Source organism: Phyllostomus discolor, chromosome 1, assembly GCF_004126475.2.
Source record: "Phyllostomus discolor isolate MPI-MPIP mPhyDis1 chromosome 1, mPhyDis1.pri.v3, whole genome shotgun sequence".
NCBI classification, from domain to species: Eukaryota; Metazoa; Chordata; class Mammalia; order Chiroptera; family Phyllostomidae; genus Phyllostomus; species Phyllostomus discolor.
Genome location: NC_040903.2, coordinates 2,504,854 through 2,522,709, shown reverse-complemented (window position 1 = coordinate 2,522,709; position 17,856 = coordinate 2,504,854). Strand labels below are relative to the sequence as shown.

Here is a 17,856-nt window from a genome sequence, read left to right as displayed (position 1 = left end):
GATTGGAGGGGAGGAGGAGGGAGGGGCAAGGAAGCCAGGACAGGGTTCCCTAGCCTTGCGGGGTGGGGCCGCGTCCCAGGACCTCTGGCCGGGCCTGGAGCTTTGGGCGCTCTCTCGGGCCGGTGGGCGCGAGGCAGCCGGCAGGTGGCGCTGCGCCCTCGCCCGCGAGCGCACCCGCCGCGGAGGAGCGGCGAGTCCCCTCCTCCCGTGCGCGCCCTCCCCTCGCCCGCTCCTTTTTCTGCGTTTTTCGCTGGCGCTCCTCAGCGCCCTCCGACTCTCGCGGCCGCGGTCTCCTTCGCTCGCGCCGCTCGCCGCCCGCCGCCGCCCCTCCGAGACCATGGCGCCCCGGGGGCCCCCGCGCGCCCCTAAGGGCCCCGGCCCGGCCGCCCGAGCTCCGAACGCCGGAGCCCCGCCGCCGCCGCGCTCGCGGCCGTTCCTGCTGCTGTTGCTGCTGCTGCTGCTGCCGCTTCTGCCCGTCGCCGGCGGGGCGGCGGGGCGCTCCTCCAAGCCTGAGCTCCGGGGTCCCATTGCCCGGCTGACCCGGTCGCTGCCAGCGAGCTCGCTCGCGGGGCGAGCGCTGCCCCGTGGCGGCGAGAACGGACCGGAGCGCGGCGCGGAGCCCGGCGCCCGGGGTCTGGCTCCGGCTCCGGCTCCGGGTCCCGGCGAGGACGGAGCCCCTGCCGCGGGCCAGGGACGCTGGGCGCGGGCGGCTTCCGTGGCCGGAGCGGCTTCGCCGGCGCTCACCAGCTCGTCGTTCGTGCTCAAGGGAGACGCGACGCACAACCAGGCGATGGTGCACTGGACGGGCGAGAACAGCAGCGTAAGTGACCTCCGCGCGCCCCGGGGCCGCTGCCCCGCACACCTCGGAGTCCCCCACTTCCCCGCCGCTCGGCGGTCGCCGCGGGCTTTAGGCTATTTGGGGAAGCGAGCCACCGCGTAGGCCCCCTGTTGGGCTCCGGCTACCGGTTACCTGGGGCGAAGTCCCCAGATATGTGAGCACCCTGCTTCACCTCAGGGACATTTCTACAGATTTCCGGGACCTTGAGCCACCTGGGGGCGGCCCCAAAGGCCCCCAGAGCGCAGGTTGTGGAGACTGGGTTGTCTTCAGAGCCTCCGGGACCCTGGCCACCTTGGGGCGCCCCCAGGCCCTGTGGGGTTATCCCCAACCGGGCGTTGCGCCGCGTCTGCCTTCAGCCTCTGCCCTGTCCGCTCAGTGGTGCGTTCTGGGAGTTTTGGCTCCAGGACCCTCCCCACTTTGGTCTCCCTGGCACCCCACACAGGGCACCTCCCCAGGCTCCAGGGCTTCCTTGGTTAGCTTGGGGTCCGATTCTGGGGTCCCCGCTCTCCCTGATTACCCTTGGGGGCCTCACGGCTGCCTGGAGGTCCTGCCACCAGAGGCAGCCGGGTGCCCAGGGATTCGTGTGCTACCTGCGGAGTCGGGGCCCCCCTGCCAACTCCCCACCAGAGGCTGCAAACTCCCTGCCGCTCCCCCTCCCGCCGTCCCTGCCCCTTCGGCTTTGCTCCAGCTGGAGGTTCAACAGGACACCCTTTTCCCACAAGGCCACTTCTGTTAGGGTCCCCTGTGCGTCCTTCCACCAGCGCCGTGGTTCCTACCTGTGCCGGATCCTGCCCCGTGGTTTTTGGTGGTGAATCTCCGGGCTTGGGGATGCCTCATGTTCGCCCCTGAGGACTGGCTCCCTCCCTTGCTGCGCCCCACCTCCGCCCAGCCCCCCAGGACTGATGGTCATGCTGGAGTCATCTCCAGGCGGTCCTCCGGGTTAGCACTGGGGTGGTGGTGTCTGCTCTGCATGCGCCCGTGTTCATGTGTGTGTGTGTGTGTGCGTGTGTGCGTGCGTGTGCGTGTGTGTGTAGGGCTGGTTGTGCAGGGAGGAGAGAGGGAAGACTCGGCTCACTCCTTCCCACCGGCGTTCACGGGGGTGTCCCCCAGTGGCTGACCCCCCGGCTCGCAGCCTTGACCACTGATCCCTGAAGTTCTGAGGAGGCAGCGCTGGGCCAGGACCCCGGCGTGCTGTGGGAGCAGAGGCCTGGGAGTCTGGGTGCGCCCCTTGCCAGGAAAGGGGTGTCACCCCGGGCACTGTGGCACCTTCACCCCTTGCTTGTCTAGCCCGCTGGGCTCCCCCTCGGTGAGGGTGCTGCTGGAGGAGCCAGAGGGTGGGTGGATGAGTCAGCTGGAGGGCAGCACCTGATGGGCTTGTTTCTGGTATTTTCCAGCTGGACTAGAAGCCCCGGGGAGGGGGGGGTGTGCAGCTGGCCAGCAGGGGCGACCCGGGTGCTGAGAGGGTGCTTCCCGGAGGGCAGCAGGCACCCCTTCCCTAGAAGAGCCCGAGGGGGCCCTCCCCATCCGCCTCTTGAGAAAGAGGTCCGACCCCAGACGTGCAGCTGGGTCCCGCCCTTCACGGTGCCTCCACACTTGGGACAAACCGAGTCCCACGGGGTGAACTGTAATTTACGGAGCGAAAAGGAACCGGGGGCCATAAGTCAGAGGGACGAACGGACGGGAGAGTCAGCCCCGGGGAGCGGGGAGCTGCACCAGGCCCGCCCCCACCTGCAGAGGCTGTTGGTCCCGCAGCTTCCTCTAGTCCCTTTGTCATCTCGGCTTCGTGGAGGGAATGGGGGGGAGAGACTGAGGGGAGCAGACCAGCCCCCAAAGTGGGGCCAGCGCCTCAGCACTCACTGGCACCTGGCGGCCGCCACCACACTGTGCCCCGCCCCACGCACACCCCGGCCCATGCTGAGCACCGAGCCTGGGGGCCTGGCGGCTTCCAGGGAGAGAGTGAGGAGGGGCTTGGACCCGCGGGGCTGGGGTGCTGGGGTGCTGGAGTGGGGTGCTGTCAGAGGGGCCCCCTGGCTTTGCTCCTTGGGGACAGTGGCTGGGTCGGGGGATGGGGCTGCTGGCAGGGGCATGCCGGGAGAGAGGGGGGCTTGGGGGTGGAGTGGGGGTGCTGGGTTTTCCTGGTGGAGGAGCAGGGGGTCCAGAATGGGAGGTGAGGTTCTCCTCCGGCCTCCGGGCAACGGTGGGGCAGCGATGGCTCCGGGATGGCCCTCGGCAGGGCTGTCAGCAGCGCTGGTGTCTGGGGGAGGAAGGCAGACATCGAGGAAGCACGGAGCCCGGAGACCGCCGGCCCACTCGCACGCCCGCCCCTCCCCCACCTGCCCGGTGGAAGGGCGAGTCCAGGGAGGCCGGAGCTGGAGAGAGGCAGAGCATCCCCGGCGGGGGGGGGGAGAAGTGACTCCCGGCTCCTGGGCTGGGCTCAGAATGGTGGGAGGGCTGGAACCACGGCCCGTCAACCACGTTTCTGATTGTGGCTTCCCAGCCTTGTTTCCACGGCCCTGGGACGTGCCCTTTGCTCCTCTGTTCTCCGCCGGCAGCCCCGGGGCTGAAGATTTCAGCCAGGATTCTGCACTGGGCGCCCCCTCCGCTGGGATCATCTGCTCCGGAAGCTACGGCCTGAGGGAAAGTACCTGGAGGCCGGTTTGCCCAGGGGTCACGGGTGTGTCCCACCGGTCTGCCCTGGGGTTGAGACCCGGGAGGCGCGCTCGGCAAACCGGAAAAGGGGTTTGCTTCGCCACGTCAGGCGTTGTTCAGAATTTAAACACAGCAGCTGACCAGAGGGACAGGCGTCTGAAGTGCTACTTTAGAGCTCTCTCACACTGGTACCCAGAAAGGCCCGGCGGCGGCCGTCGGGGCCGGCTGTGTGTTTTCTGCCAGCTGGTGGCTGGGTGGCCCCCCTCCCATGGGGGTGTGGCAGGGATGTGCTTAGAAACAAACAGCACTGTCTTCCCGCTGACACTGAGCTGTAGAAACAAAGTATGACGTGTGACATTAACGTTCCGTGGAGTCAGTCAGCATTACCTTCGCTGCATCCGCATGGCTGGGCGGAGGCGCCCTCTGAGGTGCGGGGGCTGGAGGTAGGGGGTATGGTAAGGGGGATTCAGAGTGCCGGTCTTTGCCTCTGGGGTCGCAGCCTTCCGGTACCCCAACGGGACTGTGCTGAGCCCCATCCCAGTTTCACTGTTTCTGGGAACTCACGGGCTTATGGTGCTCATTTTACGCACGGCTCACCTGCGTGCCTCTCTCACGGCATCCGAGTCCAACTCAGATGGACTTGGACGTGAGCTTTGGCGACCATGCAGCCAGACCCAGTTTGTTCAGCTTTGTCACTGTCCGTCAGTAGGCCGGCACCCTTCCCCCTCCCCCCCCCCCCCCCCCCGGTTTCCCACCCTTGCTCCGTGCGTGTGTCCTCTACCCGCGCGCGTGCGCGTGTACAGGGTTCAGATGTCGAGAGGAGCCCTGTGCAGACACAATTCTCAGCTTGTTGTCCCCATTCTCTGCTCCGGGGTTTGGGGACACAGAGAGCTGGGGCACCCATCAGAAGTGCGGAGCTTCGGAAGGGGCGAGCTGGGTCACGACCCCGCCAGCTGTCAGGTCTGCGCGCGCAGGCAGGCGTGCCAGCTTCCCAGGGCCGCCACAGCGGCGCCCCCGCAGCCCGCGGGCTCGAACAGCGCAAGCGCATCCTCTCCGGGCCCTGGAGGCTGCAGCCCCAGCCGAGGGGTGCGGGCAGGGCGTTTCCTCCCGAGGCCCCGCCCCTCAGCGTTCAGACGTCCCTCTCCTTCCCGGGTCCTCACGGCTTGTCCCTCCCTGAGGCTCTGCGTCCGGGCCCCTTCTCACAGGGACACGGGTCAGACCGGAGTAGGACCCGTGATCGCGTCTTACCTCCGTTCCGCCCTCAAAGCCCCCGCCTCTGAAGGGTCACGTTCTGAGGTCCTGGGGGTCAGGAATTGAACGCATGGTTATTGGGGGGGGGGGCGCCAGTTCAGCCCCTAACACAGGGAGGTGGTCTCAGCTACCTTGGCGCCCTGTCCCCCGGGATTGACACCGTGGGGCTCAGAGAGGCCCAGTGGGGTGAGAAGGGGTGGACGGGACCAGGAGGGTGCGCACGCTGGAGTCGGCTCCTGACAGATCTGCAGCAAGAGGCTGGGGAGCCCAGGGAGGCCGTGTGGGGTGATGGTTATCGGCGCCTAATTACCCTTCAGAGTCTGCTGGCCCGGGGGTGGACGCTGAGGCCCGGAGAGCTTAGCCGTCCATGGCCCAGGGGCCCGTAGCTGGGAAGCAGCTGGGGGTGGGACTTGAGGGTGCAGGCTCAGAGAGGGTGGCGGTCCGGTGGCTGGGGCGAGGGCCCCGGTGTGGGCAAGGGGCGAGAGGAGTGGGCCCGAGAGGTCTCCGGGTGGGGGTGGGCACTGGCATCGTGGTAGACAGGCAGCCCCCGGTGGACGGGCCCGAAAGGCCTTCCTGTAACGCGCTTCAGGGCGGTGAACGCGCAGGTGCGAACCCGGCGACGAAGCTGCTCCGTGGCCTTGCGTCTGACGGCCGTGGTCGCGTGCCGGCCGCTCCGTCCCACTCTCGGAGGAGGAGGGCTTGGTGGCTCCGGGGCGCGGTGCCTCCTGCTGAAGTCTGGTGCGCCGTCCCCCAGGGTGGGCCCCGAGTTCTGGGGTGGGCGCGGGCTCACGGGGGCTGCGTCGTGGCTGCCCGGGGTGTACGTGGCAGGCATCTTCCCAGGGGCTCCTCTGGCGTGGCGGCCTTCCCCAGGCGTGGCCGGGGCTGAGTGCCTGTCACACGTGCTGTGCGGAAGCCGACTGTGCGAGCCCCTGGGGGCCCCTGGGGGCCCCTGGGGACCCCTGGCAGCTGGGTGCAGAACGAGAAGAGAGCGGGGCCCGCCTGCGCCGTGGGGCAGCTGGCGGCGAATGGAGACGGGATCCGGCGGGGGAGTCTAGGAAAGTCCTGGCGTGGAAACCGGCAGAGTCACTCTTAGGAGGACGCCTGCCAGGGTGACCCGGGGTCTTCCGCCTGGTTCCTGTGCCAGGAGAGCCCCAGGTGAGGAGAGGCCTCAGGGTAGCCTGAGAACCAGCTGCTTTCTACTGGGGTCTGTTCAGTTCCAGGGGGCGCAGTGGTGAGCAGGACCCATCTGAGCCTTGTCCTGGTGAGACATGTGTCTGGACAGGAATCCGATATAGATTATCCCAGCGTCCTGCGAATCTGTGCTGGGGGAGTCAGGGAGGGCTTCCTGGAGGTGGTGATGATCCAGCAGCCCTGAAGGTCAAGCAGAGTCAGCGTCAGCGGGGCTGTGCGGGAGGTCGGGATGGATGGGGAGGGGATGAAGGCCCAGGGAGAGGGAGGCCCTGCGGCAGCCGGGCAGCGGAAGGACACGGCCATCAATCAGGAGGCCCAGCTTGGAGGCGTGAAGACAGCCCGTTAATACAGTTCCTGACCACATCGCAGAAACCTCCTTTTACTTTAATAAAGTGGCTATTTAATTTGTGGCTGCGTGAGGGCTCCTGGGAGTACTTTAAAGAGGTCATAAATTAGCATCGTTCTTCTGCACACCCTTCAGATTAGAAGGCAGCCCAGGGCTTGCATGGGCCTTCTTAGGCACAGCCGTGATTTTTAATTTTTATTTTATTGTAATTTGTCAGAGGCAGGCTGAGGCTGCCGAGGGTGACGTCAGGAGTTGGAGTCGCAGCGATTAGGAAACGAGCTGGCAGAGTGCCGGGCGTCCCGGCGCCTTTCCGGTTCAGGAAGACGCGAGGGGAGCTTGTAAATTGCCTTCTGTTTGGGGGCCTCCTCGTCCTTATTTTGTCTCAGCTTCCGGAGGTCAGGTTATTTATAGATTCTTCCCCGTGGCCAGTGTCCCCCTCCCCCGGCCAGTGCCTGGGTTGCCTGGGTGCTCTGTGGGGTGCAGAGGGGTGCTGCTGATGACCCTGGAGCTGTTCCTGCCCCGGGTGGGGAAGCCCAGGGAGCAGGGGAGCCCGGCTCTCGCCTGGAGACAGCAGACCGCCCCCGCCCCAGCAGTGGGGCGGCAGAGGCCCCAGAGTGGGTCTGCCCCAGCCTGCCCTGGCTGTGGGAGCCCTCCGAGAGCCTCTCCTGGCCGTGAGCTCCGACCCGGGCAGGGAAGGGGTGCCGCGTGACCGTGGACGGTTCATAGGGCCGGTGTCCCCCGCAGGGGGCGGCCTCGGGCCTGCACACTGACCCAGGTGCAGACCCAGGGCTCCCCCTGGCTCTCCCCAAGGCCTGTGGGGACCTGCCGCCTGCCCACGGTAGGTCCCCCCGAAACGCAGACTTTCAGTCCGTGCTCCACTGCACGGTGACGGGAGACGGCCGGGTAGCCCGCCAAGGGCAGTAGGGACACGGTCCCTGGCTAGGCCCCGTGGCGGGGACCCTTCACAGAACACAGGCCGTGCTGGTCCTCTTCATCTGGACGGAGCTCCGTATGTGGTTTTTAAAAATGTCATGAGGGTACTGGGACATGAGCTGTCATCTGGGAACTTGAAAAAAGAAAGATTAAACCCCGATGTTCTTTTGAGGCAGCGAAGTCCCCTCTATTTTGCATTTCTGTAGCCGTCAGTGACTGTATTTGCACAGAAAATCACAATCGTTTAATTAGTTTCTGCTCGCACTGGCCTGAAGGTCTTAAAGTAACAGCGTTCTCCCGCCACAGCCGTTCTCCTGCGGAAGCGGAGAATCTCCCCTGCAGCTCGGAGCTCAGCCGCGCGGCTCCGGCGGGGCCTGTCCCCTGCGCGGGGCCACCGCAGGGCCACTGCGGGCGCCCAGAGGCCAGGGACGTTGGAACCAGAGCGAGGAGAGGGCGGTGGCTGCTGTTCCATGGGTGTCCTTCCGAAAGTGACGGCTAGGTGCCCGTCTCTGAAGCGCCAGGAGTCCAGATGCCATCTCCGGGCTGACCTCCAGGCCTCTGCTTCTGACGCCCCTCTCTCCGACAACAAGGAGTCCTCCCCCGCCCACAGGGCGCCCCCGAGTCCCACCCACGAGGTGAGGGACCGCCGCACTGGGGATGTGCCCCGGCTGCGTCTAGCGTGTCACTGGTGTTAACCGTAGTGGGTCCCGGACACAGCCCCGGGACGTAGGTGAGATTGTCCTCACTCCGCAGACCGGGGCGGTCGGGTTCTCGGGGAGACGGGCCCGAGTCACACAGCTAAGGGGGCGGGAGACCTTGCAGGGAGCCCCTTCACTCTGGAGCCCAGTGCTTTTCCTTTCAGTGCAAGAAGTATTTTTATTCTTTTTTCTTGATGGTCATTTCTTCATTGGGGGAAAATACAAATAAGTTTCCATCGTTCGGCGCCCGGGCCAGTGGCGGCAGGTGCATTCCCGCCGCTGTGCAGCCGCCCCCGCCCTCTCCCCACCCCGACCTCTGTCCCCCTGGAACGCTCCCTCCCACCTGCCCGGGTCCCTGGGACCCCCTCCGCTCTCTGCGTGCGCGACGCGGACTGGGGCCTTCACGCAGCGGAGTGGCACAGCGCTTGTGCCACGGGACTGCCTCATTGCACTGACCGTCGTCGGGTCCTGCAGGTTCATCCGCGCTGCGGCGGGTGTCAGAACCTCCTTCCCTCGTAGGGCGGAGCCTCAGTCCGCTGCGTGGGGGGTCAGACGCCATTTGTCTGCCCGCGGTCACGTGGGCGCCCCGGCCGCCCGGCTGCTGCGAGCGATGCTGCGTGAACCTCGCGTGCAAATATTTGCTCAGGTCCCTGCTTTCAGCTCTCCTGGCTGTGTCCCCGGGAGCGGGATCGCTGGATCCTGCGATGATGCTGTGTTAATTTTTTGATTGACACGGAGCGGGGCAGCGCCAGGAGGGTCACTCTGTCAGCCGGGAGCTTCGCCCGTGGGCCAGTGCGCTGCGGGGCTGCAGTCCCCAGGAACCCACCGCCCGTGGGCTCGCAGGACGGACACCCCAGCGCTGGAGGTGCTCGCTCCGCACCTGGAAAGGGCGTGCAGTGAGACGGTGCGTGGGAGTCGCTTTTGTTTCCGTCTTTTTCCAACCCCTGGATTCTGCCACCCGAGGCCCACGGGAGGGGCTTGTTGCGTGGGGCCCAGGAACGCTGGAGAGTCAGCAGCGGGCTGTCTGCTTCCCGCACCGGCCAGTTCTCTGTCCATGATGTGCGGCTGGCCTGGGCCGGAGGGCCCGGGCACCTGGCCTAGGGCTCGTAGCTCCTTCGGCGCCTCGGGACGGTGCCCCGCCCCCGGGCTGGATAAGCCCCGCCCCCAGGGACTGGATAAGCCCCGCCCCCGGGCTGGGGCAGCCCGTGGGACTTTGTCAGAATGCAGTTTTCATCATGAACATGAAACACAGCATACAGGATTAAAAGGAAACCAGTTCTGGGGCAATAACGTCACCAAAATACGACAATGAGTTTCTCCACTAGCACCTCAGGAGCCAGCCCCAGGCAGCGAGAGCCACGTGTGTGCAGAAATAACGGTCGTGCGAGGCCAGACGTGGCGGTGGGACCGGAGAGGGGACAGACAGACCCCGTGGGAGTGACTTCTCTTTCCCGTTATTCTGCGTCATCCCCAGCCCCTGCTGCCTGCGTCCTGTCCCCCCTAAGGATGTGGGGTGCGGGGGGCAGGACCTTTGTCTGTTGGTCTCTGCGGTCCCCGGGGCCTGGTGCTTAGCAGGTGTCCAGTGAACTTCTCAGCCCAGCAGAGTGGGAGGGGACGGTGGATTCCCTGGGGCTGTCGGGGCTCAAAGGCCCAGCCCACTTCCTTTCCTGCTGAGGACCTCAGAAGGGCCAAAGTGGGGTGCCGTAGGTCACCCGCCAGTGGGCGGCACAGCAGGGACACCTGTCTAGTGGCTGGCTCCCCGAGGCCCTGACGGGTCCGGCTGCAGTGCAGGAAGGCTCCCAGGGAAGGCACCTGCCCGAGAGAGGGCGTGGTCTGCTTCCCACCTGGGTGGTGGCGGGGGCAGGGCCAGCAGGCCAGAAGCTTCGGATCCACAGCGGTGGCCCTGCGAGCCAGGCCCAGGGGTCCCCACCTCCTGCCTGCCTGGGCCCCACTCTGGGTGGCTCGGCTGTGAGAAACCCCAGTTCCAAAGCGACGCTGGGGCTTTTAAAATGCGTCCCTGGCTCCAGCCTCATTTCACACACTCAGGAGAACAAAACAGAACTCGCCAGAGGGGTTTTGCTCAGCTTTCCAACCAGGACCATCGGTGCTGGGGGTGGTGGGGGGGGGGGGTTGGCTGGGACCTGGGAGGGGTGAGAGAGCCACTGGGGAGAGACTGGGGAACGGGGGCTCCCTCCTTCCTTCACTCCTCTGTCTGCTCCCCGGCCCCCGGCAGCACCACCGAGGACTCCGGCCTCGCCCCCGGGAGGGAGCCCCTCAAAGTGGCCTTTGTCTCTGTCACCTTGGTTCTGCACTCCGCAGTCACATCGCCATGTTCCCTTTGAAAAGCTGTAAGAGGGGTCATGTCTGGGGGGTTGTGGCTGCGTGCTGGTGGCCTCCCCTCACCCCAGCACCCCCATGCTCCCTCCCAGGGCCTGGGCTGAGTCGAGGGGGTGAGCTGGTGCCTGGAGCCACGCAGCCAGCGAGCGCCTGGTTGGGGTCGCTCATATGCCCGGGTGCACCCTGGCGAGAGGGTCCGGGCTCCTGGGTGGGGGTGGGGTGGGGGGTTCTGCTGAGTGGCCCCTAGCCCCGCTGAGCCTCGGGGTCCTCACCCCTGAGGGGCTGGCAGCCCGCCTCTCCCCATCTGCGTGAGGGTGAGCAAGGGAACCGGGGGCTGGGCGAGCGCCGGGCACACCCCGCAGCCATCCTCTGGCACCCCGGCAAGACAGAGCGCGCCCCCTCTCTGTAAGGGAGTGCATGTGGTTTCGTTTCCTTCCCGTCTCCGGAACGGTCTGCCCCGCCGCAGCGGAGCAGAGCCCAGCGTGCGGCGTCCTGGAGCCCCGGGCTCCCGAGCCGGCCCTCACAGTCTTCTCACTGACGTCTGGCTTTTCACGGCTTCCTGACCGGAGTCATTGCCAGAACACTCGCCTCTTAAGACCCAGTCGGACTTGCTTTCTCTCCTCCCTGGGGCTGAGCAGGTGGGCGCTCGTGGGGAAACCTGAAACCACAGCCTCCCCCTTGTAGGGGCTGGGGCTGGGGCTGGTGGGGCAGGAGAGGGGCTTTGGGGTGGCTTCTTCGGGATCCCCCCTCTCCAAGCCTCGGCCTGGGGAGGAGAGTCATCCTGCCCCCCAGCAGTCAGCAGGGCCTCCCCCGCACAAGGAAGGGGCGCCCTGCACACGGAGGTGGCCTCCACCCTCCCCTCCGGGCCTGGCCGCCTCCCCCCTGGGGGTGTCAAGAAGGGGAGCCGTGGCTGCCTTGAACTTGGGGTGGGAGAAGGGCGGGAGCTGGGAGCTGTCCTCAGGGGGCGTGTGGGGGAGGAGGCCACCCCCTCAGCTCTGCAGGCCCCTCGAGGTCCCCGCTTTCCAAATGGCCTGCCCCTGCCGTGTCCCCTGGAAACGCAGGGGTTCCGGTCAGAGCAGGGTGTGGGTACGGGTGGAGTGAGGCTGCAGGCAAGGCTGACTCTTGCCCTCTGTCCCTCTCCGCTCTTCTGGGGACACATGTCCTGGGCCCCCCCCTGTGTACCCGACTGTCTCAGGTGGGGTGGGTCTGGGAGGGCCCGAGGAACAAAAGGCCACCCAGCGCACACTCTCAGCCTCGGGGGGATGGGCTAAGAGATCAGTGATAAGAGGGGAGGGGCTCTGGGAAATGGATCATTTGCATCTTATGAATATTCAGGACCCTCACCTTGGGCTGAGGCTTTCTAGATGCTAGCCTGGGCCTACCCACCCCACGCCCCTGCTCCCCCAGCTGTCGGGGACAGAGCCCGCCTGCATCCCCCAGGCTCCTGCTGTGTGCCTGGGGCCTGCAGAGCGAGTGTGTGACCCCGGGCTGCCCGCGGTCGGGTGCTGGGCCCCCTCAGGGTCCCCGGAGTTTTTGTGGGGATGAGCCGCCTCTCCTCCCTGCTCGTTGGTTCTTGCTCTCTCGTCTGGGAGACCGCCCCGTGGCCAGGCCCTGGTCCGGGGTCTCGTGAGGCTGACCCGGTGGCCCGACTCTCCACAGGTGCCCTGCCCCTTCCGTGGGGGAGAGGTACCTCTGTGGAGGGAAGGGAAGGGGTGGAGCACAGGGGCTCCAGGGAGCTACCGTCGGGGGGGGGGGGGTCTTTGCTTCCTGGGAGCCGACTCCCGCCTTGGGCCCCAGGTCTGTCCTCCTCTCTCTCCAGCCCCTCCCCCTCTTGGGAAGGGCCGTCCACCTCGAGGCCCACCCGGCTCTGTTCTGCCGGTCCGTCAGACCTGGCCGTTCGGTGTGGGTGAATCGAGGGTGGGGCGGGTGCCCTGTTTCCTGTTTCTCCCGTGTCCTGCAGAGCTGTGCCCAGAGCGCTGGGTCAGTGAGCAGGACTCTCGGGCACCGGTCGCGGGAGCCGACTCCGGCCAGCGAGTGTGGCGGGGTGGGGTGGCAGGTTCACAGACCCGGGAGTCCCCGTGGCCACGGGCTTGCTTCCTTCTCCCGCTGCCTCCCCGGGGCGCAGCCCTGCGAGGAACTGGGCCCTGCGAGGAACTGGGCCCTGCGAGGAGCCGGGCCCAGTGGACACTGCAGGCGGCCGGTGCTGGCCAGTGGAATGCAGACTGAGACCCCCTGCCCGTGGGGTCACGTGTCTGTGGAGTCATGGTGGGCAGGCGGGGGGGGGGGATCTGTGCAGTGACAGGTGACGGGGACGTGCAGGGGTGGTGGTCGCCAGCCCAGCAGGGGAGCGCCTTTCCCGGGACACGCAAGGTCTTTGTGCCCTGGACACGGACCACCACGGGCCCGGCGGGACAGGGCGGGGTGGGGGGCCCTCTCGGAGGGCCACGTGCACGGCAGGTGTCGGGGGAGGTGCCGCGGTGGAGCGTGGCTGTCCCGGCCTGGGGTCGGGGCTCCGCGGTCACCTTCGTTCTGCGGTGGTTGGGTCCTGCCTGCGCAGCCCTGGCCGACACGTCGGACGCGTCCGGGGATGGGAGCGGCTGGAGCAGGCTTCGGGGGCTTTCTCTCACGTCCCTCCCCGCTGAGCTGCGGAGGCCCCGCGGGAGCCAGCGCCGTGGGCCCCAGGGAATCCCTCCGCGTGTCGGCGCCTGCGCCTGCGGCCTCCGGGCCCGGCTGTCAGACGGGAGCGGCGGGGGAAGCAGAGCCGCAGATGGGCCTCTTCTGGTCCTCCTGCGGGGAGCCGGCCTCCGCTCCCGGCTCCTCCTGCCGAGGGGACAGCTGTGTGTGTGGGGGGGACAGTCTCACTGAGCAGACGCCACATGGGCCCCTGCTCTGTGCGGGAGGGTCACCGCGGAGGAGTCCCGGGACAGGCTCACGGGGTCTCGGAGTTCCTAGGGCGCTTGGCACTCATCCCGCCTGCTGGGACCTCCCCCCCGGGACGGGAGGCCCCCCTCCCTGGGCAGCACATTCCCGGGCGTCTGGCCTTTGCCGAGAGCGGCCCTGGCCGGCATGGGGACAAGGTCACGGAGAGAAGATGGCGCTGCGCCCTGGGTGGGCAGCTGGGATGGGCGTGAGGCCGCATCTCCCCTGGCTGGGTTTCTGGGCTGTGAGTCTGTCCATTCGAGAACCTCGGGGAGGGGGCGCGGTGCTGAGGGGCCGGGCTTGGCTCTCTTTGGTGGCAAAGACTGGCCCCCAGCGTGGGGGAGAGGTCAGCTTCCTTGTCACTGTGCCGGCCCCAGCCCAGGACCAGCCCACCGGACGAGGGAGCTGCGCACCTGCGGTGGCTGGAAACAGGACAGATCTGTGCCCTACAGTTCTGGAGGTCCGGGGGTGGGGGTGCTGCCACTGGCTTAGCAGAGTCAGGGCGGGGGCAGGGCTGCACCCTTCTGAGTCTCTGGGGGAATCTGTCCCCTGGTCTTTTCAGCTTCTGGAGGTGCCCGCGTCCCTTGGCCGCATCACCCCAACCCCTGCTGTGCCCTCACAGGGCTGCCGCCTGCAGCACACCGGCCCAGCCTCCCTCCGTGAGAGCCTTGTGACTCCATTGGGCACCCAGAGTCGGGGATCGACTCTGTCTCCAGATCCCTGAGTGACTCACGCAGCTGGGCCCCGCCGACGGTAGCGTGTGCTCGGGCTCTGGGCGTTAGGAGGTGGGCATCTTTGGGGCGGTCTTGGCAGCCATGCTACCACCCTCTTCTCTCGCCAGCCTCCCCCAGCCTTTCTGCTGAGGCCCTGCCCACCACCTCCCTCTCTGTCTGTCTGTCTGTCTCTCTCCCGCCCTTCTGCCCCTGGCCCCTTCCAGCCTGGCATCCAGACTTCCACCCCCCAGCCCCCACCTGGCTCTTGCTCCTGCCTCGTCCCTGCACCCTGGAGACCCCCTCGTGCGTCTTCCCTGGGACCAGCACACTTGGCCCCTCAGCCCCACTCTGGGCCTCTCGGGCCCTCCCCCGGTCTGTGGACTGGTGTGGGGCACGGACGGCCTTTCTCCCATGAGCTCTGCGCTCTGTGCTCTTCCTGAAGACGGTGGTTTTTAATCCCCTTGGAGGCGAAGCCGGGTCAACTTCACAGGACGTCACGTCAGCAGACATTTATGGAGCGGCTGCGAATGGGAGGCGGTCCCCCAGGGTGGGGCTGGGGAGTGGCCTCAGCCCAAGAGGAGAGCGCCCAGGGCCCTCGGCCTCTGCCCACGGGTTCCGTGTTGTTTGTCACGTGTGACGGCGGCTCACGCGTGTGGGAGAGCACAGCACCCCGAGGCTGCACAGGGAGCAGGGGAGAAGCCTCCGGGGTGCTCGCTGGGTGGGTGAGTGGGTCCTGCCTGTGGGAGCCTCGGGGCCCGCAGGGCTGCTGGGGTCTGGAACGGACCCCGCTGTCTTGGGTGGCCAGGCTTGCGCAGTCTGGGGGATGGCTGGGGCCCCCAGAGAGGGGACAGCTCAGCCGAGCTGGGGCCCTGGTGACCGGGGGCCTGGGCCCGCCTCCCGCCCTGGTTAGCAGGGTGATGCTGGGCAGATCCCTGGCCCTCAAAGTCCTGGCCTCCCCGCGTGGCCGGGAGTGAAGGGCCGGCCAGGAGTCAGGGGGCGGGGAGCACAGGGGCGGGAGGTCGGCTCGGAGGTCGCAAGCCTTCGGACTCGGCCGACGTGCACAGTTGGGTAAAGCGCTTAAACCCAAGCAAGGGGGCTCTGAGCTCCTCATCGCCCCTGGCCGCTCCCCTCCCCTCCCCTCGGGCCAGGGGTCCGCTCCACTCTCGCCCCATGACTGGACCCCACAGCTTTCTCCCCGTCACTCGGAGAACGGCCTCGGTAGCCAAAGAGGAAATGAGTGTCAGGTGGGGGAGCCTGTTTTTACCGCGGCGGAGAGCCAACTGTTAATTACTCAGAAATCACAGGAGGGTTTTTACCCTGAAAAAATATTCGGGGGTGGTGTGTTCAAGTTTTTATAGATATTAATTATAGATATCAGCTTCAGCCCACTGAAATAATTCCTCTCCCCGGAGAGGAAAGACGTCGGAGACGCCGAGCCTCGTTAAACATAATGCACGTTCTCCTTCCCCATTTCTGCTCAGTGTGCGGGACGGGAATGGGACATCGGGGGGTTTGAAACGATGCCGTCCCTCTTCTGGGTTTAACTGGAGCGTGATGCCTTCCTGCCGTGTGCTCCGGAGTCCCTGTAGCCAGTGAGCCGTGGACCATGGAGGTCGAGCAGGCAGCCCTGCAGCAGCCGTGTGAATGTTAACTAGCGCCGGGGGAACCGGGTGGCTGGCCTCGGTCCCGGTGCTCCAGCCCCCTTCACGTCCGTGTCCCAGGGGCCCGGCTTTGGCGCCTCCCGCAGCCTGCGGGGGGAAGGGCAGGCTCTTCCTCTGGCCCTGCCCCTTCCCCCAAGCCACCTCCCTGCCGCCGGCCCCTGCGCGGCCGGGTCCACGCAGCTGCCTGCCCACACCAGCCCTCCCCACCTCAGAGCCCGTGTCCCCCGATTGCTTCTCACTTTGGAGGCTTCCTGAGCAAAGCCTTCCCGGGTCGCCTTCCTTGGATGTGGCCTCCTGCCCTCCACCTGTGTCTCCTGCTAGTTTCCCTGATCACATTAAGCCATTTGCACTTGCTGATCTTTCGGCCCGTTCACGCCGCGTGTGTGTGTCTGTCTCCGTCCGAAACGCCAACTCTGCAGGCGGGGACAGTGTCAGGGCGCGGGGCTGAGTGCAGTTGGAGGTGGCACGTGGGACCGCCCAGTGCCGAAGTCCCGCAGGCCCCAGCGCTCTGACTTGGCTTGAGCGTCTCTGCCCCCCGGGGCTGGGGGCCAGGGAGTCCGGAGTAACCCGCCGGAGCGGAGCCCTGGCACCGGCCCTGCTAACCTGCAGCCACATCTGAGAACCACGGTGGCCGGTCCGGACCCTGGTGGGAATTCAGTTCCCGCAGGGCGGACGGCGACGCGGAGGCAGCTCGGCCTCCAGCGGGTGTGCCATCCCGGGCCCTCCACGCCCTCTGGCTGTTCTGTGGGGGACCCTTCCACGTCCCTGTGAAATAAGGGCGTGCGTGGCTCACGTGACTGAGGAAGTCGGCTTCGCGGATGGATCTCAGAACTAGGGCCATGGAGAGCACTGGGGATGGGAGTCGCCGCCTGGCTGGCCCGCCGCCCGGGTCGGTGGTTTCCTGCTGCTGGTTGTGGGCTGAGCTGTGGTTCTCTGGTCCGGCTTCCCCGCCTGGCTGGGTGGGTGGCTGCGGCAGCTTTGATTCGGAGGCTGCCCTGTAGAGAAGCAGGCAGAGACCCAGATCCGGGAGGGGCGGTGACCGGGCCACGCTCTCCCGGCAGGACTGCCTGCCATCGGAGGGCGCAGCGTCGGGCACGGGGCCTTGTCTGCTTGCGCTCCGCACCCCAGGGCGTGATGCGGGCTTGCCGCAGCGCAGGGCCGCGGGAAGTGACCGAGGAGAGGAAACGCGGGTGAAGGTGTGGCAGAGAGAACAGGACGAGAGTCCTGTTTCCTAGTTCCCAGATTCCAGCGGGGCCGCGGGGCTGTCGCAGGCCGAGCCAGACTTCGGTGTCCCTTGAAATTGCTTCTGTCCCCAGAAATATCTATTCCGTGCTCACGTACAATAGATGGGAGGGACTGGTTCAGGCCGCTGGCGCAGAGTGAGTGGGGGTGGTCCCCGCGCAGAGACGCCCCCGGCGCTCGGTGGCCTCGCGGTCCACACCTGCAGCGGCCGGCCGCCTGGGGCTGCCGCTGGGGCGCCGCCCTGCCCCAGGCCCCTTCGCGGGTGCGCGCTCGGTCACTGCGCAACGAGAAGTGATTTAGGGGGTGAGTTTGCATGAAATTTCCAGCAAACTGTTTTAGCACATTGCACACTTAGATTCTTCTGTTTCCAAATTGCCAAAGAAAGTACATGATTAATTGACACCCACACAGTTTTTTTTTAAAGGAATGATTTTTCAAAACACAGTCATGCCCTAATGGTTTGTCAGAGGGGGGAAGAAAGCTTTAATAGGCACAAGGCTGTTTAATAAATCATAATTACCTACGAGGGCCACTGCATCAGCTCGAGGGAAGCGCCCCATTAAACATCTAACCGCCGGCACGTGTCTTCCTCCAGAGCTGGCCACGCCCCCCCCCCCCCCCCCCCGCCCCCGGGGTCGACCAGATGTCCCCAGGTTCTCCCCGAGAACCTCTCCTCTTCTGTTTTCTTGCTTTTCCCTGAGTTGCAGCCTGATGTCCCTGCGGAGTTTCCCCCAGACCTGCGTGTGTATTAGGCTCCTGAGGGCACCGGTCATGCAGACGGAGGCCGGACCGCCTCCTGTCCTCCGTGGGCGTCTGCCTTTGGAATGAGCTCCCAGGTGACTGTGGCACACCCGAATGCAGAGTCCTTCCTCGGCCGTGTGGCCAGAGCAGTCACGGGACTCTTTCGTCACGTCCTGGTGGCTGGGGTGGCCCTCCGTGCCCTTCTCTGTTGGAGTGTTCGAGAGCATGGACTGGGCTGGGGGGCAGGAGAGAATCACCCCTAGTCACCTTCCACTGAGCAGAACAGGTGGAGTGCCATCAGAGGGCTGCTCACCTACCGTGCACCGGGCGTGCAGGA

At 66.5% G+C, this 17,856-nt stretch overlaps 1 protein-coding gene across 1 annotated transcript in view; it reads left to right on the top strand.

Moving 5' to 3' along the window:
- The first annotated feature begins 322 nt into the window (after positions 1–322).
- The window catches only part of SORCS2 (sortilin related VPS10 domain containing receptor 2), a 217,333-nt gene continuing 199,799 nt past the window's right edge, over positions 323–17,856 (top strand). The window contains exon 1 of the mRNA XM_036018489.1: positions 323–820. Coding sequence (XP_035874382.1) covers positions 338–820 — 483 coding nt within the window. The 5' untranslated portion in view covers positions 323–337. The remainder of the gene's footprint in view (positions 821–17,856) is intronic.